The sequence below is a fragment of the Pelodiscus sinensis genome, chromosome 14, assembly GCF_049634645.1.
Source record: "Pelodiscus sinensis isolate JC-2024 chromosome 14, ASM4963464v1, whole genome shotgun sequence".
Lineage (NCBI taxonomy): Eukaryota > Metazoa > Chordata > Testudines > Trionychidae > Pelodiscus > Pelodiscus sinensis.
Window position 1 is genome coordinate 25,774,174 of NC_134724.1, and position 27,348 is coordinate 25,801,521.

At 48.9% G+C, this 27,348-nt stretch overlaps 1 protein-coding gene and 1 long non-coding RNA gene across 4 annotated transcripts in view; one reads left to right on the forward strand and one right to left on the reverse strand.

Annotated features, from left to right (window-relative positions):
* ONECUT1 (one cut homeobox 1) overlaps window positions 1-10,437 on the reverse strand; it is a 45,499-nt gene extending 35,062 nt beyond the window's left edge. For all 3 annotated transcript variants that reach the window (XR_012895780.1, XR_012895781.1, XM_006118521.4), the window contains exon 1: window positions 7,721-10,437. Coding sequence is in view for 1 of the 3 variants with exons in the window: in XM_006118521.4 (XP_006118583.1) it covers window positions 7,721-8,798 (1,078 nt within the window). In the remaining 2 variants the exon portion in view is untranslated. The remainder of the gene's footprint in view (window positions 1-7,720) is intronic.
* On the forward strand, window positions 9,329-16,664 carry LOC142818320 (uncharacterized). The gene is made up of 3 exons (XR_012895782.1): window positions 9,329-9,455; window positions 12,275-12,371; window positions 14,795-16,664. It is a non-coding gene; the product is annotated as an uncharacterized LOC142818320 (long non-coding RNA).
* The last annotated feature ends 10,684 nt before the right edge of the window (window positions 16,665-27,348 follow it).

Sequence of the window (27,348 nt, forward strand, 5' to 3'; positions counted from 1 at the left end):
GGTGCGATTTACCTGAGAGCACGTTTCCTTGTGGGATCCCATTTCTTTAGCGGAAGGAAACAACCCCGGGCTGACATTAGCCAGGCTACCTTCCCCCAAAGGCGGGAGCAGCTCCCATTTTGATGTAATCCCGCATCCTCATCAAAATGGAAGCCCAAAAGAGAACCACGCAGGACAATCTCTTCCGTCGAATCTCTCTCTTCCTCTTACAGATTCGTTCTCAGCTATCATTCCCCGCCCGACCCCAGTGGGCCTTCCCACTACCATGTGATTAATTGCAAAACAAACAAAAAATCAGAGCTGAGTAAGGACTAGGAAACCTTGGGAAAATGTCACTGGGGGAAAGGCGATGTTTAAACTACTTCAAACACCTGTTGCGGCAACAAGGGCTAGTTACTGACTAGCAAGACAACCCCCAAATCCCCTTTAATCTGTTTCCCACCTCCTCTCCCACAGAGTCCTGGCCCCGCCTGTCAAGGCGCTTCGCTTCCGGCGCGCGCTGAGTTCAGAGGAGTTATGCCAAGCCAAATAAATAACCAGAAGCGGAAAGCGTTTGCGTTATGGCAGCGTCTTAAAAAGCAAGAGGGGGAAGCGCAGCACACCCAAGTGTCTGTGGCTATAGCCACGGTGAACCCCTGTGGGCCCCTTTCTTTCTGGCAACTTCATGGAAGTTATTTTTCTTCCTGATTACCCCTCTGTCCCTTTCTCAGCTGGCCCTGCCCCCTTCTGGTCCGGGTGGCCGGTGTATAGGCAAAAAGTGAAACCGCTCCGTTTTTGTGACGGTCACAGTTTCTGTCAAACAAACATGACATTCGGTATAACTGCTCAGGAATTGCTACCTTTGATGGCTGGTTGCAAATTCTCACTACACCGGCAATCCAGAAGCGTTTCTGTTGTTGCTCGCAAGAAATAGGCAATCGAACCACAAAGGCCTATGAAGTGCGCATGAAAACGCAGCGAAAGTTTAACTCGCGCCGCAAGAATCGATCACATCCCTCAAACTTGGGATCAGGAGAGACCCCTTCCGTGCCACCCCTTCGAGCCGCTCCCAGCACCTCTGCATTGCCTGACAGTCAAACCGCCATGTGACTAGCCAAGCCCACAGCGCTAGTGCTGCGATTGGGGGCTTGGGTCTTTCCCTGGCAATGGCTGGGAGCAACGTTGCGCTGGCAAAGATAGTCGCGCAAATGCTAGGGGCTGCTCGCGCATCAAAGAGGCCGCAGGGCCCAGACAGTCATGCTCCCGTCAAGTCCTACCCACGCTTGGGGTGTTTCTAAGCGTCTGCACTACGTTGCGGCTCTCCTGGGCTCAGTCGCCCTGTTTCTGAGCGTTCCGGCCCAGAGGAACGCGGTTACATGTAATCCCGCATCCTCACTGACATGCCCCCAGTGAGCGAGCGGTCTTTCAGTCCCCCCTCCCCCTTCTAGGTACATATTAACGAAAAGCAAATGAGGCTGCGTGGGAGCTGGTTATCAATCAATCGGTCTACAAGGACACAGACAACAAACAAGCGCAGCTTCTCCACGGGAGGACTTTCTCAGAGCCCTTGTTACCAAGCTGCCAGAGGAATGGGATTTCTGGGGCTGCCCTTATCATTGTGAGTCCCCGGCTGCTGCTATCGGACACACCAGCCAGGCAGACTGCAGTTCCCTTTATCTTAGTGAACAGGCTACTTCACAGCAGTCCCAGCGAAACCGCAAAGCTGGTTGCTAACTGATCCAACACGTGGCCTGTAGGTAAATGGCAGCTAATGAGCGGGACTGGGGAGGTGGCGAAGACAATACAGAGGCATCCTCTGAAATGTGCAGCTGGGAACTTTAACCCCCCCTCCCATCTGAAAGGAAATATGCACCTCTTTAAAAATATCGCCTGCCCCATTACGTGTCTTAGTGACCCGGCTCAGGCTTGGGAGGGCCGAATGCACGAACTCCATTAATTCCTAAAACAAACACACAGGAGGAGGAAAAAATCCTTCTGATCCCCAAAGCTCTTTCCCGAACAAGCCGCACTCGTGCAAGGCACAAGAGGGATCAGAACGCGCCCAGTGTGCAACTCACAAGAGGGATCAGAACGCGCCCAGTGTGCAACTCACAAGAGGGATCAGAACTCCCTGGTGTGCAAGGCACAGGCCGCTGGGCATGGGAGGTGGTTTAATGGTCAGACTGCAGGTGGGTCGCTTTTCAGTTTCCTTCCACTTAGATGTGCAGCCTTTGCAACACCCAAAACCAGCGGCATTAACGTTCAACCTCCGATCAATCCATGCATCGTTTCTGAGGAAAATGTATTTATGCAGAATCTCCGCTGTGTAAATATTAACCCGATCTATAATGATGAACTAATTGCCTGCTCGTGTGAGGCGCTGCTAATATCAGCAACGCTGCGACCTTTCCTTGCACGCGGCGCATTTGCACACAGCAGTCTTCGGGGGAAGTGTTGCAAAGGGCGTTCATTAGATTTCATATTTAATGGGGAAAATGCCCTGATTGATTTCTTTGCCGTTAAATTGGTGAGAATTTCTCTGCAGTTTCCCAGGCTTCGGCTGAGTTGAGATTTAATTTCTTACGGAGGGAAAACAAATGCGGGTGTGTGTGTGTGTGGGGGGGGCGGGGGGCAGTCAACGATTTAAAAATAAACCGTTTTCCGGAAGGTCTGACTGACGCTTAACACAGGAAACAAAGTCACTCGGTGCCCTGGCAGCGCCCGTTGGCAAAGCCTTCGGCTGCAATTTGGGGTGACCCGGAATGTTCCCTTCATCCGAAAGCGCCTGCTGCCCTCGTCAGGTCCGGCATCACTGGGGACCAATTCCTGCTGCCTTTAGAGGACTGGATGCGATGTTCTCCCGTGAGGACCAAAATCAAAACATCCCCGTGAAAGTATCTGTTCGAGAACAGGCTGGTGGAAAGCGGCCGCTTTGAGAGTCTGGTCTGGCCTCCTCCTTGCGCAATAGATTTGGGGAGTTCTGTCTCAAAGGGCATGTCCGGTCCTGGCCTGTGTCCTTCTAGCTTTCTCTTCTGTCGTTCGGTTCTTTCCAAATCCGAGCCTTACGTTTTACCTTCTGAACTGAGGTTACCGTGGCTGGAAGTGACTGTGGCGTTATTTTCAAAATACACCTTTCTGAACGCATTCCTGGGGCAGACTCCTTTCCTGTGGTATATCCAGCTCAAAGCGACGAAGGTACATTTTGATCTGGGCTAGCTCTGTCGTTTCCAACCCTCGCTCTCTTTTTAAAACTGTTTTTTTTTTCAGTCTGCCTTGCACGTATAAAATAAATCAACATCCCTGTCCCAATAGACCATAGATGAGCTCTGGCCTTTTATTAATTAATCCTTTAGTTTCCCTTTTAAACATCCAGAGAGAGAAAAAATCCTGCCGGAAAGAATAAGTTTCTAAGGCAGAAGGAGAAAAACGGGCAAATTGATAAATATGCGATGCTAAAGGGCAGAGAGGGGGAACAGACAAAGGAAAAGAGGCTAGAGAGGAGGAGGAAGATGGGATGAATAAAATGGAGGCTGGAAGAGGTCAGCTTTGCAATTAGCAGCTCTGCTTACATTTCCAGAGACAGCCCAGGAAGTGTCAAGACCTCAATACAGCTTCCATGTAACTACCAATTTTTCCTTTATTTGTCGGAGCTTCGGTGTAATCTGGGAGGTAAGAAACCCCCAGGGATCGCTGAAAGGGGCAAATACTCAAGATGAAGTGCTGCCCAAGATTGGGAAGCCGAAAAGAACCAGGGTTTTGTTTTCCTCCTTGTCGCCTTCTTGCTGTTGGCTTCCAGAAGTGCATAGAAAATAAATAAAGCCTGTGACAGCCTGCTCGGGATATTAATCTGCCTGATAATTCTCTAAATGCCCGAGAGTGAGTTATAATTTGGACGTGAAATTTAATTTGCGTTGGCTGGAGTAATTTATGATATTTCGAACTGATGTTCATACATCAATATCAATCGGGGCCGATTTTTACCACTTAGTAAGATCATCACACATTTAAAACCGGCACAAAATAAAATCGATAGTTGATGCATTTACAGCAGATTGCCTCTCGAGCCACGCCTGCAGCCCAGCCTGCTCTGCCCGCTGGCGCTTCGCACGACTGTGGGCCTGGCCCAGCGCTACCGCGTGTCCCCCAGACGCCCACTGCCTGCTGGCGGGGGGCTGGACTGGGAGCGCCCCATGGATCCGAACCCAGCTCCAGGTACACAGACAGGTGGTCCCGACCTGCCTCTTCGCAGACCCTAGGCGGGCAGGTACCCATGACCTGGCTGCAGGGGGAACGGGCACCTAGCACGGGGATTCCTCGAACCGAACTCTCCCGGCAGCTGCTCTGCCTTCGCCCTGCGGCAGCACCCCCGGGGCCTGTCATGACCCAAGCTCCGAGTCTTTCCGGGGGATTCTCCCTCCCTCTCGGGCCGTGCCCGCCCCGTACTGCCCGGGCCTGCGAGGATCCGCCCTGCGCCCCCTTCCCACTGCCACCGGGTGGCTGCTGGCCCGGCGCGAAGAGGCCCCGAAGGCCAGTGCCAGGGCGAGGCGCTGAACAGACCCCTAGTGAGGAGCTGTAGCCCGGGGGTGCCCAGCGAAGCTGTCCGGATAAGGGGAAAGGGGCTCAAGCAGGGGCCACAAGCGCACAACAGACAAACTTCCCCCCTCAACAATTAGGAGGCCCCTCCGCTTCCAATCGCCAGCCCCTGCGGCGACACACGCTGGATATAAAAGGCATGGGGACTGACCATTAAAGGAGCCGGATCTTTCCCCCTCACCCTTCCCCCAGCTCCTAACGGCCCTACAATATTTACAGGGGAGACTCAGGAACTGGCTACACAGCCGGAAGGATGCAAACATAAGCAGTCAGGCTAGATGCTGGGTCTCTCCGTTTGCCGAAAGCACCGGGAGGGATGGGACTCCGGTTCCCTAATGTGCAACTATCCAGCATTCAGGTTGGATTTGAAGGGGAGGGCGGAATAATGAGTCTTTGTCTTCCTAAAGAGATTATGGAGATCCACTTATACCCAGAGCTGTCCTGACGGGGAGGGCAGGAGGAGGTAGAGGGTGTGTGTGTGTGTGTGTGTGTGTGTGTGTGTGTGTGTGTGTGTGTGTGTGTGTGACGGGGAGGGCAGGAGGAGGTAGAGGGTGTGTGTGTGTGTGTGTGTGTGTGTGTGTGTGTGTGTATATATATATATATTTGGGGCAGCTCCGAACAATGCTGCTGCCTGTTTCTCTGAGTGTGTGTGTGTGTGTGTGTGTGTGTGTGTGTGTGTGTTTGTGTGTGTGTGTGTATATTTGGGGCAGCTCCGAACAATGCTGCTGCCTGTTTCTCTGACTATCTGGGAGTGCGGGGAACAGCCTGTCAATCCCACACTGCAAAACTGTCAGTGCTGCCCGCTCCCCGCTCCCATCTATCTTCTTTTCAGCAACCCAGCCTGGCTTGGCATCATTTCCTTCCCGCCCGTGCCAAGAAGGGGGCTCCAACGTATTCTAATTCAAATGGTTGTTTCCAGTATCGATCTATGTAAATAAGTGGAAATTCAGGTCATCCAAATTGTCCTACAAATACACTCCAAATCGAAATTCGCCCTGTCAATCGTTAAGGGGAGATCTGAGGCGCCAACTCTACCCTCCCCCACCTCCCGCTTTCCTGAACAGCCGCAGCAGGGCTGGGATTTACCTTTCATGGGAGAAAGAGAGAAAAAAATGGGATTTTCCGCCAGAGCAGACGTGTGAGTCCTACATCTCACTGGAGTGAGAAAACAATGAAATGTGTAACATCGCCCGCCTCCTCCGCCCCTCTCTATGGAGAGAGACCATCTCCAGTTTAAGATCACTGCTAGCTCCCCTTTCTAATACTAGCGCAGCATAAGCATGGGGTGAAGGAGGCCAGGAATCAAATATGTCTTTGGGGTCTCCAACTAGCCAGGGACGTTTGTGACGGTATTCATTCTACTGTTCAGGCAGCGGCGCAGCCCTATTTGTGCCCTGGAAGGAGAAGAGTTGGTCCTTCCCTTTATTTTTGTCTGTGAAACGGATCAGTGACCCTGACTACAACTCGGATTGACTGTCTCGCATTCTCCAGGGACAAATTAATGGAGACCTATCAGTTAATTAACAAACCCTCACTCAAGGCACCACCATCATATTAAACTCGGGCTCTGGTGTGACTGAGTGCAAGGTGGGGGTGGGGTGGGGGACAAAATAGAGAGAGAGAAATGAAATGCGTTGAAATATCCTTTCTCTGCTTGTTCCGGTCACAGCAGACCATACAGCCAGCCATTTCCCTAGGAAGGAACTGAACTAGCGAAATAGGGGCAGGTTTTAATCCCAGGTGCTATTGCTTCTCTTCACAAGTTACAGAAGACTGAATAAATTGTGCATAACCCATACTTTCTCTCACGCGTATACCCACGGGGACTGTGCAAATTAAAACGCTATAGGCTAAGGATACTTGTGATATTGACAATCAAAAATTGTTGACCGGTTCCATCCCTTCTCTTTAGCCACGAGTTACAGTCCATAATTGTGTCAGTTGTGTCAAAAAGCAAAGGTCTTAAATGCCCGATCCTCAATAAACAGAGTAGGAAACTAGTATCCGCCCCCCCTTTCAATTTAGCTATTATCTATTCACCCATGTCACGAGGCTACTTTTGTTACAAAGTGAATCCACCGAAGTGCGTACAACGATTTATTATGAGGGCTTAGCTTCGTTTTCCACAACACCTCACCGAAACCTGCCGATGTGTTCTTTCTTTTTTAAATCTCACAGACCTGGTTAGCAAACCCCACGATTATCAGGAAATACAACCACGATCACAGAAACAAACAGGAATTAAGCAACGTATTTCGCCCTGGGCAACCTTTTATGACACTCTCATTTCCTGTACAAGAAATAGCCACTTCCCTTCCCCTCCGAAAATCGCGTCGAAAAAGTAGATGCATCATTTAACAGAGGTCCTTAAAAGACTGTGAAGCCTCACCTCTAAGTCACCACCACTGGTTTTTCCAACACTTCAAGTGTGTGTGTGTGTGAGAGAGAGTGAGAGTACACACACGCGTGTACACTCTCTTTCTCACATACACACACGCACAAAATGCTGAGTTTGAAAGCAATTTTATATCCAGCAGCCGAGTGCAGGTCTGCGTGTCGGTCAGTTAGTTGGCTGTTACCTCACATCATAGAGTATTTGCATATATACAAAAACAGAGCCAGACAGTGACAGGACATCTCTAATACCGGGCCTGATCTGTATTTCACGGGCCCTCCATCATTTCCACTGGCTTTTTCTCATCTGTGCACCTGCTAGTGGAGGTTCGTTTACACGCGCTGTGCCCGTTCACAGGAGCACGGAAGTGCACACGCAGGTGGCACATGCCTATACAGTAAGACTTATGCTCAACGTGAGCCCCCGTCTCGGTTTCTCTCCGCTTACCCCAGATACGCACCCTGGCATTATAGCAACCTGGCCGTGTGCCTCACCACAACATAAATGCCTTTGCTTAGGAGCGGGGCACAGAAACCAAAGGCTCTCCTTTCCCGGGAAAGAGCCACAAAAGAAATCCAGGGGCACTGCAGGCTTGGCAAAGAAGGGGCCGATTGAAAAGGGAATACACGGTGTGAGGTGACTATTTATCGGCACAGACGTACTGGAGTGGGCTTTTCCTGGGCCAGCAGCTGCCCAGCGATGAGGTCTCGGTCTAACACCCCCCCACCCCCAGCTGTGATCGCTGCGGCTCACCTGCCAGCCTGAGAGCGGACATTCTCTGGAATTCTGGCTCCTGAAGCCACTTCCACATCCTTCGAAAGGTCTCCCGGCCGGATTTGAGTTTGCTCCAGGGCTTGGGGTTCCTCAGTAGGTCTGAGAGAGTCCCTTGAGAGCGGCACAGCACCCTCTGGGCGAAGATGGCCTGGGGGATGCTGTACCGCTTGAGCTCGGTGGTGATCCTCTGAGCAACTTCTTTGGTATTGATTTCTTCCATTTGCCCTGAATTACTTCCACTGTTGACCTGCGAACCAGTGACAGAAGGGTTTTGTTCCCTGGCAGAGCCCAGAATCTGCCCGTGAGTCTGGGCATTCAGGTGGGCATGAGGGTGATGCGGGATCCCATTGATAGGCACCATGCCAGCGGAGGTAGGGGTCAGGTGTTGGTCCCCATGCCTGCCCAGCATGGCGGGGTGGTGGGCTTCAAATCCGTTGGGGGTGAGCATTTTCTCGGCAGGCATGGGAGCACTGGGATGAGCGTAATGAGGCAGCCCTTGCTGGGAGTTGTGGATGCCCCCCAGGCCTGACCCAGACAAAGGGGAGAGGCTCTGCCCCATGCCGGTAACATCCTTATGGTAGGGGGTGTAGAGATTGTTCATAGAAGCCAGACCCCGCTCGTCCCTCATAAGGGTGAAGCTGCCACTCACATTCCCTGGGATCCGCTGGTGGTGATGGTGGTGGTGGTGATGGTGGTGATGGTGAGGGAACTTGTCGGAGACGGTGGAGATGGGAGGAAGCGGTTGCAGAGGGGTTAATGTGGTGTAGGTGCTGCTCATGCTCATCCCGGGGGGTGTCTCGCAGGCCATGGTCATGGTGGGATGCAGGGGTCCCGTCAGAGCGTGATCAGGAGGCCGATGGTGGGGGTGGTAGTCGCCCCCGTCCAGGATGGAAGCCATGCCCATGGAGCGAGGGTGGGCTGGCAAATGGTTGCTGCGATGGGCCACCGAGCTCCGGTGATGGGGGCTGCTGCTCATCAGATCGGCCGTGGTTGGCACCGGCTCATGGCTCACCCCGTGCAGATCGCCAATGGTCTCCATCGTCAGCTGCGCGTTCATTGTTATCCGTGCAGGCGTGTGGACACCACATCTATCTGGTCTGTGGTGGGAAGGTCCTAGGAGGTCTTCACGTTGGAGGCTGGCAGGATTCCTCCCCCGGTGCAAAGGATCGGGCGCGTGGGGGGGCTTGGCTGGGCTCTCTCTTTTGGCGTGGCTGGTGTGGTCGTGATGGTTGGATCCGCTTTAAGGCCCCCGCTCTTTTAAAACAGTCTCCGCAGCCCCAGTAGGTGTCTGGTCGCGTCCCTCGCCATCTCTAGCCATGTCTCTTACTGTTTCAATGTCTTTGGCCACAGCTCCTGCTGCTGCAGCTGCTGCTGCTGGTGGAGAGCGGGCATGCGCGCTGGGGGCCCCTTGCACGCCCCCTCCCCCTCCTCGCACTCGCACACACACACACTCCGGCCCGTGACATCACCGTACATATTAAGGACGCTGGCCCCGCGCGCCTCCCTAGCTGAGCCCGGCTCTCTCCGCTCCCGAGCCCCGGAGAAGCCAACCCCCGCCCCCGGGAGGCGAGAGGGGGGGAAACCTGCGGAGCCCACAGGCAGCCAAAGTCTGCAGAGCCCGGTCCGCGGCTGGGGCGGAGGCGGACAGGGAAAAGCCCGTGAGCCCCGGCTGCGCGGAGCACAAAGGAGCGGCAGCTGAGGGGCTCTCGTACTGGTTAGAAGCAGCCCCCCCCCCCGCCCCCGGCCCTGGAGCTAGTGCCCACCGCCCCCGACTCCCAGCTGGATCGGGCGGCCCTTCCCAGCGCACCCTCCTTGCAGCCACCTGCCCCAAGCCCCAGCCACCAAGCGCGGCCGGAGGCGAGGATCAGGGCGGGCTGCAGCCTGGCTCCGGCCGGCGCGGTGCCGGGGCTGGAGGCAGACGCGCCGGGAGGGGGGCGCCGTCAGTTTGAGCCCCCGGGTTGGAAACGAGACTGCCGATCCCCAGCCTGCTCAGTGCGCGGCGGGCCAGCCACTCACCCGCCCCAGGAACCCATCACCTCCGCCCACGGGCCCCCAGCGCGGCCGGAGCCTGGGCTGGGCTCCGGTGGGGGGGAGGCTGCTCAGGGTCCGAGCTGCGGCGCGCCGGGTCTCCCTGCCTCTCCCCGTCGCCCTTCCCTCTAGGTGCGGGGGAGACGCGCCAGCGCTTCCCAGTGTAATTAAAGCGGCCGGTCCCTCCCCTTCGGTGACTTAGCATTTTTAGTGAGCGAGCCTCCTTAAATTGAATTTTAATAGGAACTTCCGGGTTTCCTCAAGTCCGCACAGCAAGGTGAAAACCCGCCGCGTCCCAGCCGGCAGCCAACCACCACCAGCCAGGCAGCGGGGGCCCCACGAGCAAAGGCGCTGCCCGCCCGGGCCCGAGGGGCGCTGGGAACCGGAGCCGCCCCCTGGATATGGGTGGCAGCCCGGGGAGCGGGACTGTTTACACACGTACAAATGTCCCCTTCGCCCTCCCCCGCGGGACATGGGGGGGGGTGCTGGGGTTGGCACATGGGGGGGTGCTGGGGTTGGCACATGGGGGCACCAGGCGAGCCCCTTGCATGGCGTTGGACAGGGAACAGGTGCAAATTCTGCCTCGGTCCCTAGAGCTTGTCACCTGGGAAACTTTGATTTCTCGGAGCGGTGGCCGGGAGGACGAAGCCCGAATCTCCGTGTCTACATTGTGGTTGTGTTGGACGATATCTGCTTTCAATCCCCGATTCCCCCCTCTTCCTTCACCCGGTTCCCGTCTTTTCTCCCCCAGCTCCCCAACCCCGCGCAAGACAAGCCGGCTGTAGCTCTAGACCTTTCAGCTCAAGTTGGCAGCTTTTCCAGTCCTTGCAACCTGCTGGGACTAATTGGGAGCCGCATTCCCAGACCCCCTTAGCCTAATTCCCAATCCCTCCCCCTCGCAGGGAAGGAGCTCGGAGCTAGTTTGGGCAGGGGAAGGGGGGTGGAAAAAATGTCAACTGTCCGGCTTGTGACAACCGAGCATTTGTAAGGACGCCCCAGCTACCACATGCCTCTGTTTTTTCCAAAGGGAAAGAAAGAAAAACTTGTCAGCCAAGGTGCTGTTATAGCGGAAGAAAGGACAGATGTGCCTATTGTTCCTCCATTAACAATAACGAACCACGCCAGTCAAAATGTGGCTTCTCTCTCCCCAAACTGAGCGACAGGAGGGTGAAATCATGACACTCTCCATTATATCTGAACAGATCTACGGGGCACATAACACGTCTGATTAGGGGAAGCTAGGCTCGGCTTCGCAATAGTATCCGCAGAACTGAGCAGGGGTGGAAGAAAATGAAGGGGAGGAAATTAAAGTGATTTCCTTCCGTGCTATCAGAGGTGCTCACAGCCCTGCTTAGCTGACAAAGGCATCCTGGCATGGTGCACGGGTCTTTCTCTTAAAACGGGACTTTTTATATTTATTCACTGCACGTAAAAGGAGATATTGAAACGTTTCTCCCGTTAGCGGGTGTAATGGCCAAGTGACACTGAGAACGGGGGAGAAGGGTATTTTATAATGGTGCCCACAGCAGCTTCTCGGCTGAATTACTGAAACCCCAGTGGTTATTTACAAACACATGCAGATTAGAGCAATGGGAAGCTACACATGAGTAGGAGTTCTAGTCAGTCCTCCCTATACTGCCTGCCCCCCAGGAATGGCTGATCCTTCATACGATCTGTAGTACAACACCAACCCACGCTTGATTAATTAAAAGACTAGCAACCTTAACTATGGTTGGCTTTTCACCTGTGAGTTCGCTTGGGATACTGAATAAATACACTTCAATAGTCGCACTTAGACTAAAAAAAATCTCATAGCTGGGCATATTTTAGCACTAGCATGGCTGGCCCCTGGAAAGTTATTTATGCCAAGGTAAATGTGTATGGCCCATTGCAGCATATAGCTTCTTGTGAGCCTCTTCTATCCTACCAGGTGTGTCCATCGTTGGGCTGTAAATAATAGGCCCATCATTAGAGGACCGGCAGATCCCATTGAAGATCAGAAGGTCTCTTGCAGGCCGATTTGTTTTTACGAAGTCCCCTCAAAGCAACATGGCTGTTATGTGCCGAGAAGAGCGTTGGTCTAAAATGTTTTCAATGCCAAGTGGTTCCCAGCATTTTGGTCGCAGGAGTCATGCGCATTAATACGATACTCCCATTATCTTCCAAACAGATCTTCTGACCTGACATGATGTCAATGGGACCAGTAGAATACAGATTTTACCATGTAATCAATGAACGTTTGCACAGCAAAAAGTAAAGTACAGCGTGTATCAACCCTTGGAGGCCATTTTGTGTAGCCAGGAACATGGTTCTTCTTCAGATTCCCAGGGCTAATCTAATGTGTCAAAGGCACATCTAGCAATCTCTGCTCCTTATGAAGTCTTAGACCCTTGAGCCACATATGTGAATTTGAGGACACAATCCCCGGTGCCAACCCCAGTGAGTTGCTTAGGCCGACTCCCTGTCAATGCAGATTTATCTGATTTTGTTTACTCGTGCTTCCAGGTCATTCATCCTTCAAAAACTGCATACCAGCAGGACCAGAGGCTTTCGGCAGTTGTTATGGCCATATCCTGAAAGGACTGTGGTTGACTCAAAAGAGGTAGATGTAGTTAGATGCATCAATTACTCACGTGTTTTCATCTGACACAGAAGGCTCTGGAGGAGTATTGCAAGTTTGATTTGACCTACTGTGGATAGATTTGTTCTAGCTTGGCAACGCACAGTTGTCCAGATAGAATTGTTGAGCAACCCATTGGTTCTTCAAAGGACACTTCACTAGGTACATAGGTTTGTAATAGTATCAGTGACTGAAATTTGCCATCTTTTCTCATCCACCCGTCTCGCTGGAAGAGGCATCCGTTCAAAGGCTCTTTCATATTGTGGAATCTCTCAGTTATAAACAGCCACTATTTGGCTACCAATATCAATGCAATAAAGCCAGTCTCAGAAATGTTCTGAGGTCATGTGGTGACAAAAATAGGGGTGACTCAGGAACAAAATAAGACACTCCTCTTTTGAAGTGACCTGAAAAGTAAATTACAGGACAGCTTGGAAATTTCTCCTACTAGAACTTTATTCAAAGGGTTTTGTGGAAAATTTTCCTCTGCAAACGTTTTTAAAACTGTGCAGAATGGTGCATTTAGAATTATATGCGGCACATATTAATCAGTGTGAAAAGAAACCCTCTTGCTAAACCAAATTGTTCATATTGTATTGCTAGAAAAGGCACCTTCTGCTACAATCAGTGCCTATTTTGTGGAAAAGAAGACACCAGGGTTTGATGTGTTCGATCTTTAGACCAAATCCTTGGCCAAAACAAAGGGAAATGATCTGACCTTTTATTTGCTGCTCTTAAAGTACTGTCAGAAGCCAGGGGGAGAGAGGTATGCCTTGGGGAAAAGAGAAGGGTGATGCTACAATATCGCACAATGTTCCTGTAGGCACGAAAATCCTCAAGCAAGAATAGAAAGTAAAAAAGCACAAGGGGATAATAACAGAAATAGCTAGGAACAAATAGGCAACAACGTTCTGCACTGGTTATCTGTACCTCGCCGCGCGCGTTAGCTTCCCCCTTTCTACAAGTGAGGGGGCTAATGCCCAAAGCAAAGGCTGCGCTGACACTAGAAACCAGGCCTCCGGACTCTCACGCTGGGACCCCCCATTGCAAGCCCCGGGCTGTTCCCTAGGCCTGACCCTTCATTTAACCGTAATCAAATGCAGCCAGCAATGCTGAGCGGGGCTGATGGACCCAGCCAGCAATTCTGGTTGAACAGGAGCAACTCATGTGGCTGCAGACCCAGACCGGGGGGAGAAATCTTGGCCCCGGAGTTTTACCGTTGACTTCAGTGGGGTCAGGATGTCACCCAGAGAAGGGGAATGGAGCAGCTCCTTGCGCTAGGCTTGGGGGGAGGTTGGTGTCCTTCCGGGCCGGGGTTGCCAGGCTGCCAGCGTTTGCTGGGAGCCGGGGGACAAGCCCTTCTTCCTAGTCTGGTACCAGCCCCTCACCTTATTTCCCTCCCCGCTCCCCTCCGGCTCCGCTGAGTTCCTCTGAAACCTGCGCACTGCTCCGGCCTGCGGGTGAGCTACCCGGCACATGGGCATGAAGGGCTGAAGCGACTCTCCCCCTGGACACTGGGGGAAACCCCCACCTCCGAGCCCAACAGCCTCAGCGGGCCCGCTGCTTGCCCTTGGGTCCGGCTGAGAGAGGTTTCCGGGCTGGGGGGAAAGTGGGGGACAGGAGATTGGCTTTTCTGGGTGCAGGCTCCTTCCTTCATCTCCCTCTTTTATTCTCCCCTGCCTGGGGCCTGCCCGCTGCGGTTGATTTACTCTCGCTCTCCCCCGGGATCCCTTCCTCCTTGGCGCCAGCTCCCTGCTTGCCATAGGAAACGGAGCCTCCTAGTCCTCACGCTTTGCTCCTTCCCTGCCCTTCTCTCCGGACCTGTCGCCTTTCGCCCAGCTCCTGCGATGCCCCGCGCTCCATTGTCTCCACGCCTGGTCTCCCCGGGGCAGCTCGGATCTTCTCCACTGTCGTTCCACCATCCTCCCCTCCCACAGCCTCCCCTCTCGCCGCTTCTCACCGGCTCCCTGTTTTACTTGCTTCCCACTTCCCGCTCATCTCGGCCTCTTCCATGTTCCCCCTACGGTTCCCACCTCTCTCTTCTCCTCCGGAGGGACCATCCTGCATCCCCCTGGAGTATTTGTGTCCGCTCCCTAGCTCCGCACTGCAGCCGGCACACGCTTTTCCATCCGCCTGTCCCTTAGCACCAGGGCGCCTCCTGTGGAGCCTAGAAAGAGAGGCGCTAGACGCGGTACACACAGGATAAGGAACCTACCAGCAGACACCCACCCCAGCAGGAAAGGGGCCGCTACGGAGGCCCCCATGGGATGCACCAGGGCACAAAAGGGGGCTGGCAACATGATTTGGAGGAAGGGGTGCAGCCTGGAAGCAAAGGCCGCCTTGTAACAGGCCTCCCGTTGTCTACTTGTCCTAAGTAGTGAGCTTCAATTACTGTCTGTGCCCAGGACAAGAACACGGATCCACCCGGTACCGAAGCATTGCCTGGAGGGGCCTTTCTGAACCGGATGGACACGGGAGCGCTTCGGCTACAGCAATCTACGCTCCACCGAGGCTGCTCTCAGTTACCCCAAGCACAGGAATGGCTAAGGGTCCTCTTCGGTGCCTTAGCGCTGAAATTAGGCCCATGACTGTGGAAAACGACTGAGTCTATATCTAGGCAGAGACATTTGTGAGCTAAGCACTGACTATATTTGTCAGACGTGTGTCTGTTTGATAATGCCTCCCATAGCCAGATCCGCAGACAGTGGTCCATGGAAATCAAAGGGTGGGGCGGGCTGCGGTGCCCTCTGCCTTGATCCTGCTCAGAGACCTATCGATACATTGAGGCTCCATGTAGGGGTGTTCAGAAGTGGAGACGTGAGGCCTCTGAGCCGGACACAAAACGCACAGAACGGTAAAGCTCAAAGACTCCCAAGGAGAGAGCAGCGTGATTTTGAATATGACAAAGGAGGGTATAACATGCTGAGTAAGCGAAGAGGAAAACTTTTCCTAATGAAAAGCAGCTGATCCACATGCTAAGCAGTCATCTCTCAAAAGCAAATATTAGAGCTATTTGAAAAAGTCAACATCTCCAAAAGGATTGGGGCTGCTTTATTAATTCTCTCGAAAACTGATTACAAGATTGGGTATGTCAGAATTCAGTCCTATCTCAACAGATGGCTGAAAGCCATCAGTTACTCTGACAGTTTTATTTTCCCTGCCCGATTGAAAGTCCTACAATTATAAAAGGGACTAGTACCTCTAACTCAGTCCGGCATAATGTTTAATATTTTAGTCTTAATCTTTAATATCTTGATATTCTCCCCCCCCCCAAATAGAGTATATGCAAAAATGCTGCTAAATCTCTTGTAAAACCTATAAATGGTAAGCTCAGTTACTAATACTGAAGTACAGAGAACGAGACTGACGTTTCAGGTTGAGCAAACAAACAATGGATCTGAAGCCCAATTAACTGATTTCAGAAAGTTTTTAGGTTTAATTAAAAATAGCAAAAATTGAGAGCAGAAGTAAATGGAAAAAACGCAGAATCTGGTGTTTCACTGGAGCAACACTAAAATTATTTCTAAGTTCCAGCTTTTCCATTTTATAATTAAACTACAACCTCTGTCCTGCCTGCAGACATTTATTCGATCAAAATTGTCTTTAAAAAGAGAGAATATTCTTCTTAAAAGAAGGTTTCCGGGACTGTTTGATACTAACACCGTAATATGATTGAAATTTAAAATATGAACATTTACACAAATTCGTAGCCTACATTTCTGGTTTTGCTTGCGAAACAATGCAACGAAATGGACCTGATTTTTTTTAAATGGGAAGGGTTGCTGTTATATAGGCGCTGTCATTGTTTTTCAGTGAAGATTTCTGGGCCGGCGAAATATTGGACAGTTTACTTCCCACGTGACTATGCTGTTAAAATGTGAGAGTGTAAACAGCTCCGAGGACCTAGTGTGTCAATAATCCATAGATCACAGCAACCTAACACGCATTGGCACCTTAGTACAGCCGCTCTGGCCTCAGTAATCTACAGACTGAGAGTTCTCAGCCATACACAGAAGCCTTTCTAGTGTATGGTGGCCAGGGTCCAGGTTGTGGTGGATCCGGACGGGAGGGGGGGTGTCTAGTGAGGTCCCCTTCTTCATGGTAGAATTATAAAGTGATGTAAATGAATCTCCGCTTCCCGCCCCCTGGAAATGAAACGGAAACGGACACAAAAATCGTTCGGATGGCATGCAAACGAACAACAAACCGAGTTTCCTGTGTTTACACCTCACGCAGCTCTTTCGGCAAAGGCCTGATTCCCAGGGATCTACAAATCTTGGGGGTGGGAGATCTGACCTCCCGGTCCCTGGCTGGCCTGCCGAGGGTTAGAAATGTTACAATACATTCCCTTGCATCGGGGGCAGCGCTGTCAATTCAAATCACAGAATCGGGCCCACAGGGAGTTCTGTTCTGTGGGGTTTCACCTTTAACGTGTGTAAAGTTTGTGACGTTTCAGGGAACCTAAACCCCGGCGGGTCTGGCCGAAGAGCGAAGGAGATCTCCTGAAACAAATCGTATTGGTGCGCTAAGCAATGAGAGATGGTGTAGCCGAGCCCCACCTAGATTCAACAGAATAATCACGACTTCCCTTCAGTCTTTATTTGATCAGCAGAGAGGATTTAACACGCAACTTTGCTTGTTTGAATTCTGGTTTCCATTCAAGAGACTGATGCAGGGAAACATCCATCATCTCTCGGCTGGACATTAACCAGTGCAGTGCGGGTTGTGATAATTATTTAGCAGACTGTAAGCAGCAACAATTAAGAAGGGGGAAAAAAAGGAAGAAAAAAGAGAGAAGGCAGGGGCAGTTAAATGGCCTCCCTGGGCGAGCAGGAATGACAGTGGGGCCGGGCCTACCCTCAGCAGAAGGGGAGGGGTGCCAATGTAGCGAAGCTGGGGAAGGCACAAACAAATTGCAAACGAAGCCCCGCCGACAGGAGGGGGCGGGGGATCAATTAAAAGATGTCGGAGCGGATTTGACAGAGGCCTGTGTTTTGTGAAGGTTTCTGAAACGAGGCCGCTTTTCTGCTCCTCTCCCTGCTAAGCGCAGTGTATTCTCTGCCGTGGTCGGATGACAAAAAGGCCCCTTTGCTCCCCTTGTGTCGGTGACAGCTTGCAGTGGTCAGTGGATGGAGATCTCGCCCCCTTCCAAAGGGGAACATGTCAAAGGTGACGCTTGAAGACTCCAAAAGCCAACAGCTGCCAGGAGGAGATTAACTTTTTCTAGACTTTCCCCTGTTGAGCTTCTTGGAAACTTGCCTGGTGAGGAAAACAGATACATCTGTCATAGGCAGCTCAGAGAAAGGGGCGCTTTAAAAGGCCGGGACAAATGGTGGCACCGTCATTACCCCCCCCCCCCCCATGTACACAGAGTTCAACGCCACCAGTGAGGCTGGTTTGATCCAGGCGGCAAATCGCGAAGGGTTGTGTTAGTTAGAGGGAGCGTAGTTAGAGGGGAGATCGTTTCTTTTCGGTCTTTTATACGCCCTCCCCCGAACAACCCAGACGCCAAGGCCCAGAGGCATCGCTGATGCTAGGGATGGGTGCCAGGAGCCAGCGCGGGGCTCAGAACTTCTCCCCCTCCCCACGCGTGGACACACACACACTTTCTCTGGCACAGGCACAAATACCACCCACCTTTTCCGGGCTGTGGATCAGACACCTGCGCGACTTTGAAAAGCGCTCGCACACTTTGGCACACTTTTGGGCGCTCCCCGCCTCCCCTACTTGCAGTTGTTCATTAAACCATCCTAAACGTGTGGGGGGGCGGAGGGGGGGCCATTCGCCTTCTCCCATTAATGCACTAGCCCCCCCATGTCCACATTCTGCAAGGGCATTAATGAACATTTAAAGAGACATGCTGGGAGCCCGAGTGAAAGCGCGGCGGGGCTGGCCGCGCAAGCTACATCTGTTCCCATTCTCAGCGTGGTCGATATTTGTCCTGCACGGTCCTGGCTTTCGGGCTTGCAAGGAGGGGGAGAGTCTCTTTTTGTTGGGAGTCATTCAAGCGGCCGTGATGTGGGTTGCAAAGCGCCCCTTTGCCGGCTGGAGATCAGGAGCCACATGGCCTCCAAGCCCTTGCGCGCTGAGCGCAAAGGGTGCGCAGCCAATTCCGCCAGCCCAGGCAAAGCGGGGTGGCTCGAAACAGGGCTGAAAGTTAATTGATGTCTCACCAGGAGCCAGGCAGCGCAACCATCACCCACCCCAGTGAGTCACCGCTGTGTTTCACTCACGAGGGCATCCTTATTCCTTAGATTATACGCGCGAGGCTGGCCATTCACTTTACTCATTTTGGGTTTAATGTAGGACCATTTTCTATGTCCTTCCCCCGCCTCCACCACCACCATCAGATGAAGCGAGATTCTGTATCTCTATGCGCCCTACAGGATTTTAGGGGTGCCACGTTCCGATTCCGCGCCCCATCTCCCCAGCTAAAGAGAACATTTTCCTCCTCCATTCTTTCCCTTCCCAACCCTTTTACTTCGACGTAAGAGCTTGTTCAGATAACTCTAGCCCAAAGTCGCAGGGTGGGGGAGAAAAGTTGTTGATTATTTGTTTAGATTTTCCCTGAGCCATTCGGTGTACGACACAGAGGTTTAGTTTCCTGTGGACAGCCCTGGGTAAATACAACGGAGCGCTGGGAACGCTAGCCACACAGATCTTTCCAAAGTTGGAAGACGCGCTCCTACCCAGCTGCTCTGTTCCTTGTCACTTTGGACGACTTTGCCTGCTTTATCCCCGGCTAGAAAGAAATCGAGTCGGAGTTCCAGCTGCTACTTCTGATTTGTCTGTAGCTTCGTGCTTCATCCTCAGAATGAGCAAACCGCAGTGTTTGATAATGAAGGAACTTATGGAGGCTTGCAAAAAACACCGTAAATAATTTAGCATTGTATTTCAGGAAAAAAGAATAGCTTTCTTAAATCATCTCCTCAATATAAATTGCAGACTTACAGTATGGCCCTGGTAAGGCTAAATTTTTAAAGTAGCAATATTCAAAGAGACATAGATGTCTGTATTAATTATTTATCCACTGGTGCCTTCCTTCGTTTCTAACTTATTATTAATTAGGCGCCTCTAGTCTTTCGCAGAGAGCTCCACAGAGCCAGTTGCAGCTTTAAATATGAATTAAAAGCAAATCCAAGCTGCTGTAATGCGAAAATTATTCCGTGTCTTCTATGGCAGAGATGAATAGCTACGCGGATCAATACTGTGAAGCTATGCTCCAAACGACAGGGTTATTGATAGCTTATATTAATGATGTTAATGATGGAAAAAGGAAAACAAAAACCCAACCAACTTATAAACTTTTTATCTGTTGAAACCCCGCAGGCCAGCGGACCGAGCATGAATTAAGGGGGCTGAGTGTAATAAGGCCATTATTTATGAATCCGGATAAATTACTTCGGATAGTTTGATGCATTTAAACTCTATTGCCGACTCTTCACTGATAGGGCTTAGATACGCCACTAAAATAATATCACAGCTTTATTGCCATTGCTGGTATTAAGGAAAAGTCTGGGGCTTCTTTGTTCTCAACCCCATCCAGACAAGAATTAGAAAATGGAAGGTTTCAAACCAACGTGACTGGACAGTCACTTAGTACATTTCTATTTTGTAAAGAAATCTGTGATCTATGGATGCAAACTAATGGTATGGAAAAACAAACAAACAAATAAACAAACAAAAACCCCACCTAGGGAGTGGAGAAAGAAAGCATTAATTCAGCTACCAAAATCAGTTGAACTTTGTTACTATAGGCCTAAGCACAAGGTAGACTTTTTCTGAAAAAAAAAAGATGACATTACATCTACTTTAATGTTAATTTAAAACACGCGTTAAAAGTAAACTAGGGGGTTGGGCTATTTATTTAATTTATACAGTATGTTTTGATGATCCTCGGTTGTAGAATGACAAAATTAAACCTTCCCTGAGTGTTTGGAAGTGAAAGTACAAATTCACAGTCTGTAGAAATGTCTAAACTGTCCTACACTGAGTGTAGTTTATTGGCAGATTATTCACTCAACAAAAATCGACCCATATGCAAATCAAACGTTAATTTCATTCCAAGGCCTGTCCGGTTGCATTAGGCTTTCATTAGTAAATTCCGTTTTATGCTGCCAGCTCTTTACGAATAATACTTGCTGCAAATGTGTTGGATTTTTGTTTCCAAAGAAGACGTGGCTTTTGTATTTGAAAAAGACTCTTTTAAAAGTTATTATGAGGTCGCAGAAGCTGCAAGGGACACACAATATGCGCTCCTATATAGTAGAAGGTGCCCGGAGGTGAGATACAGCAATTTTATTCGCAAGTTGGAAAATTCTAAATTACTAATATAACCGGGTCGGAAGCTACTAGCACACACGTATTTTTTCCGAAAAAAAGTCAATTCTTTTAGGAGCTGGATACAGCAAGAAATAATGTTGCCCAGCGACACAAATAAAGTTTACCTGTTAAACAAGTAGCCTTCTTTAAACAAAGGGGGAAAAAAAACCCGATAAGAGAGAGCCCGCCTCTGAACCCAGAGTTCACCATTCCAAAGTTTCACCGACAAGCTGGAGTGTACGAAACAAATTATTCCCTTGTCTCTGATCAAAGGAATGATATTGCAACAACTACGCACCTACTCAGTAGCATATTTCTTACCAGCGCGACGGGTGAAAAGAAGAACATTATCTAATAACCACGCCGAGCGCTTGTACCACAAAATACATTTTGTACACTTTACAAATTTCTGATTCCTTACTTCTTTTGTGCAGTTTTTTTGGTCCGTTCTTCATAATTTTGTTGCCCGTGCTACGAATACTGCCACTGTTAATTGTTAGCAACTCTGCTAATAAGAGCAGAGTTGCTAACAATTAACTTTAATTCGGGACAGAGCATTCCGAACACCTTCACGTAAAGGAAAAAAAAAGTTTTAACTTGTGGCGTTCGGGCAATAAAGGGTTAAAGCCAAGGCTACAGCACGGGAGTGGTTCCAATTAGCTTCCATTAAGCTACCGCTCCCGGGTTAGGGTCCTGCGTTTGTGCGGGAGCTATCCCTTCACTCCAGGAAGAGAGCAGGTTTTGCTGATAACCGAATCCATTTCTCAGGCCCCCGTATCCCCCCCCCGGAAGTCAGGAACAGACTGTAAATGAAGCCCACACAAAGGGGATTCGCCCCCAAAGTCTTGTCTATTTTGTACAGGTCTTTCCCTTTAACCTGGGGAGGCTTTAAAGGTCAAAAAGGTAAATCTCCAGTACAATACTTTTCCGTGGTGGGCCACACCTTACCCTCCAGACCGACTAGGAGATTTGCCCGTGGAGGAAGCTGGGCTGAGAGTTCAGGCCCACGAAATACAAATTCTTCTTTTGGGGAGATCTGAGTGGTGGGGACCGACACACATTGTCTGGCAACCAGCCCTTTGAACTCTGTACTTGGTTTATTTGCTGTTTGATATGACACTGACAACAGCCCGCCGCCTGCAGCGAATAATCTAGTTTGCTTGAAAAGACCTTTTTACATTTGATTTTGTAAATATGAATGGAAAAGACGAAGGAGCTCTTTGAGCCAAAATAAATACAGACGCCAACCTATTTCAGAGTTTGAAAACAGAGAGAGAGAGAGAGAGAGCGAGAGCGAGAGAGAGAGAGAGAGAGAGAGCCCTTAAAGTTAAATTTGGTGGCGTTTGCTGTCCAGGGACAGGGCGAGTGTATTTAATTCCTCGGAGCAGCCCTCGCCTTGCTAATTGTGTAGTGGCAGTGGTTAAATACGAAGCATTCCAAGATGAAAAGTCGGAGATATTTGGGGGTCAGATCGGTTCCTGCGGCTCAATTAATCCGGCAGCACGATCGGGCCCAAAGTAGCCTTCCCGAAATATCACATGGAAAAATACACCCATGAAGATCTGGACACATTCAGAGCTTTTGTAACGAAGCAAAATGTCGCTATTTTTTAATATGCCTCACACTGTAAGTAGGGCCAGACTCTGGGAGAGCTGACCAATTTTTCCCACTGATTTGAGTGGCAATTGAGAGACTTTAGTAGCTTGCCACCATCTACAGCTTCACGTCTAGGAGGGAAAATAAATTCACTCCTATCTACTTAAAGTACCATAATAATGCACGGGACTTTATTACACACAGTCTAACCCCGAAATGTGATCTATATGCAATCCTACGCCACTGATTTCTCTTTCGCACACACGTTTCTACCACATGCAGTGACATTTATCTTTATTCAGGTATTGCATTACAGACCATCGCTGAGTGAACATAGGTACATGCATGCAAATATGCATACATTCATGGACCGTAAATACAACAGAGATCAATATCACTTTAGTGAACACTGTTAATCTGTTTTATCAGTTAGGGAAGAAGGGCGTTAAAAATCCCCTGCTTGTTAAAAGACGATGCTTCTTCAGATCCTTAAAGAAATAACAAATCTCTGTCCTCAAGAAAGGAACGAACGAACGAAAGAAAGACTGGATTGTACAAGAAAGCATGAGAGAAACACGTGCCGTTTTAGAACCTCCATTAATCAATTCGGGCATAGGTACATTTTAATCAGTTGCAGGTTGAAACATACAGTAGCTGCATTTAATTATAATAAGTTTCTGTGTTGATGCGATCCTTGTTAGTTATATGTAGGAGCGAATGTGATCACTCACTTTTTTCCTTTTATATTAGGAGACTGAAAACTAGGTAAACTATTTAGAGAACTAATTATAGGAATAGGAATCACTCAGTGAATGTGTTATATGTTCCATGCCTTTCCTAACGTGGTTCATAAAACTCTATTATTGATGGTTTATTGAAGGTATGATATATTTGCATTGTCATTATACAGAGAATATATATATATTCCACGAAAAATAGCTGTCAGATATAAGCAATATTAATGAAAAATCCTTTTGTAATTAGCAGTTTATGAAACTACATAATCCAGGAGAAAGCAAGCTTGTTTCCAAAAACAAATCACAACAGATAGTGCAGATTTCACTTAATTTCTACAAACATCACTGTCGAAATTAAATGTATTGGCCACTTACATTGTTAAAGATGAAAAGTGCTACCTTTTATTTTCCCAAAACTCAAAAGATTGAAAGTCATTTAACAAAGAATCCACCTACTTTAATTTGACCGTATGTCCCATGCATCAAAACCCACCAACTTTTATGAGAAAACACAGCACTTCCTCTGCATAATAAGAATACAAACAAAGCTTTATAAACATTAAAATATTAGGTTTGCTTACAGGAGTCCTAGTTCTTGTTCACTAATGGAGGCAGTTACTAATACTTTTGTAAGTATTTGCAAACACTGAACATTGCATCGTCCATAATAATAAATGGGACTTCTTACATTTCTCCCGTCCAGTAAAATACTTGTGCTTTATTATTAAAAAAATATTCAAACACAATATATCAAAGGAATCGATAATAGAACTTAACTTCTCTGTAACAAAGATGGTAGGAAGGTCTAACATTTCAACGGGGGGCTGGGGAGCGGTGCCTAGGACATGTGTGCCCTGTCCTTCAAACATTTGGTTTCATGGTATTTCTTGGGTAGAGGTTCAATCGGACGGGATGTCTGAGAAACAAACTGTCTCAGAAACTATATCCTCGAGGCCCATCTACAAAACCAACTCATTCATTAGAGCTACGGCCCCACACTTCTGGCAAGAGGACGCCTCAGTAAAATAGGCGAGGCATGTTGCACCGAGAGCAGCGATTGTATCTAGGATCTGTATATGCACAGCTTCGCCGCCAACTAGGGTAACCAATGCACCGTATTCAGAAAGCTGAGATCATTTTTTTCAATAGAAGGTTGTAAGAGAACATGATTTCAAAGCTAGGTAAATGTACACGCCTACGTGCATATGTACCCAAACAATCCACAATCAACCCCTCAGTGGGTGTGTGCGCGCGCGTGCAGTAAAATGTGTGTCTCTGCACACATGCTGTGTTGTCATGATAGAAGATGTGTGGTATGGGGTGTGCATAATGCAGGCATGGATTTGCAAGTAATGTGTGTAGAAGCGCACCGGATGCATCTACATATTTACTCATATAATATTGATATATCTGATGATTACATATATCTACTAGATAAATGCGGGGAGGTTTTGTTTGGCCTCTATACGACACAGCTGAGTTTGAATTTGTTAAAAAAATCCCTAGAAATAGAAACCAATTTTATACTTTCAATATATTAGCTAATTGCACTGAATTAATAGTGTCTTTATCTCATTTCGAAGAAATGTTGTCATTATATTAGACACTACCATTGTAATAAAACCCCAAACACTATTTAGATTATTTCCCATGTGTATTTCGACGTCGTGCTGCATGTGTACTATAGCTAGCCAGCGTGCATGCGGGGCATAGGCACTGTGTGTGTGTTTGTGTGTGTAACCATGCCATGTCTCGGATGAGCGTCCCCATTACTTAAAAATGATGCTTAGCAAAACCCAGGCCCCTGGACTTTTTCACTAGCCAGGAAATATCTATTAGGGAGGTGACTTTGTTAACGAGAAGGCAAATATTGGTCAATCAGTTGTCTCCAAGCAAAGTCTCCCCTCCCCCTTCACCTCTGTCCTGGGGTCGCGCGGTCTCTGCTGATGCCCTGCAAAGTGCGCGGCTGTTTTCTGGAAGGATTTATAACAAGGGAGCGGGGGGAGGGGGGGGGGAAGCACCGAAGGGGGGGGGGATTTTGCATCTCACGTGCTGCTCTCTCTCGGCAGCAGCAGCCGCAGCAGCATCCCTGCAACTCAGCGCTCTACCATTGATCGCTTCCCCAGAGCGCATCCTAGATTCTCAGTGTCCTTTCCCTGTATTTCGGGCGTGTATTTGCAAAGCCCATTGCAGCAGGGAACGCAGCCGCCCAGGGAAAGCTGCGCAGACAGGTTCATTTGGCTAGAAGGTGCTTGGGAGTTATGGCCAGCAGGGATCCAGCCTGTGTTGTACTCAAACAGCACCCACTGTCTGACACTGGGCTCCAGTCCCTGCAGTCCTTCCCCGGGAAAGCTATCATCAAATATCCGGACTTTAACGGGAGTTTTGCCTGAGTGGGGAGGGCTGGATCTGGCATCAGGTTTAGCCCCTCGGCCCAAGGTGTTCTCTGTCGAACTCGGGCAGAGGCACTAGTTTGCGGCATATGCAGGTTTTACATTCAGATCCCTGCCTCTGGACAAACCAGAATCTGCCCTAGACACAGACCTTGTGCTGCTTTCCAGACAAGCCTAGAGACACACATCTCTGATTACGACAAACTGTGGGATACAATTATTTCAGGCGTCATTTCCGCTTTGGTAACCCACCTAAAAGTTTAGCAAAGAAGTTAAGAGCAGTTTCCCAATAACGCCCCCCTTTTCCAACCACGGTTAGCTAGCTAATCCATAAGCGACATTTAAAAAATGTAAAATAGCTGCCTGCTTGTGTTTGATATTCTACATACAATAACTTTATTTCCTTCATGTGTAAGTCTGTCTCTAAATACAACGAGATTAGAAGTAGTAAGATTGTCAATAAAATTCTCCGTATCAAATGAGCAATAATTTGTTGTGGTTACATGTTGGGTAATGAAAGACGTTAGCAGGATCAATAAAAATGAAAACACTTTTACTTACATCGTGAGTTACGTTTTAAGAAGTTAGCTGTGGTGACTCGACAAACCAGAGAGAGATATACAGCCACCGAATGTCTTCAAATAAAATAAAAATGAAAATATGTTGTACTGGGATCATTTTTTTTATCGTACCAGTACCTGCCTGTGTCATAGAATACTTTGAGAACTAATTTGATTTCACCCGAATTCATTTCCTCTGTAAGTAAAATAATTTCACGGGAAGATATTACTTTCAAAGAGAATTATTCTGTAACTTTGGTTTTTTTCAAAAGAGGAAAACTATTTGTTATTTTCGGTGATGTCGAAAGGTCAAAAAATAAGTGGTGGCCCGAAAGGAAAGGAAGATTTAATAAGGACCTAAAACAGCTAAGTATCTTCATACCATCTTAAATGCCTTTCCTTAACGGTAGCTGAATAATCAAATATCTACCTCTCCTGGACATTTATATATACGTGCATGTTCATAGCAAACACATGTTTAGGATTTGTACAGCTATTTTATATAATATATTCTCTTACTGTGAAACTACTTAATAATCGATTGGTCTTGGTCTATATTATCATTGCTGTTGTTTTTTGTACAAATAATAATAAAAAGAAGTGCCTATTACTAGCAGAACGTTATCTGATCGATTGTTACAAATGTACACTCAAATTTAGCAAAGAACAAAACACATATGTGGATTCTGAATGCTCCAAAAGATTAAACAAATCCGGTGGCGCTTTTTAAACAGATCAAGACCTTTTTCTTTTCTAACTGCAAAATTCTGCCGCATTAATAGCATTTGACAAGAGGGAATTGTTCCTATCTCAAAAACAGACCTTTACTCTGACACCAGGCTGCATCTGAAAATAGCAAATAAATCTGCTTTTCCTGATAGTCTAGTCAAATCTCACTTATTTGCTACCTAGGTAGCGCTATATAGAGATATACACAAGGAGAAACCGAGAAACCCAGGTTTGTAACCAGCGGGAGCCATTAGAAGAGGCAGGTCTGAACTTCAAGAAACGTATGAACATTTTTTTCTCCGAGACTGGATCTAGCCCTCTCTCTATTGCGCGCGCACCATTACTCCTCTGCATAGGAGAGGGGCACAGGGCAGTATATACGATCTATTCTATATCTCTTGCTAATTTCGAGCGTCAAAAGAGAGAAATGCGATTTGCAGAGGGAGGATGCTGCCTGCCTCTGTGCCGCTGGGCTAGAGCCCATGACGCTGCTGCTGACCTCTACCGAGCTTTAAACCTTGTTTGCATGTCCACTCCACTCAGCTGGGTGCCAAATGTCACCGGCCCTCTTTCCCTAACCCTCCTGATCCCCACGGGCTGCAGCGTTTCCCGAAGTCCTTTT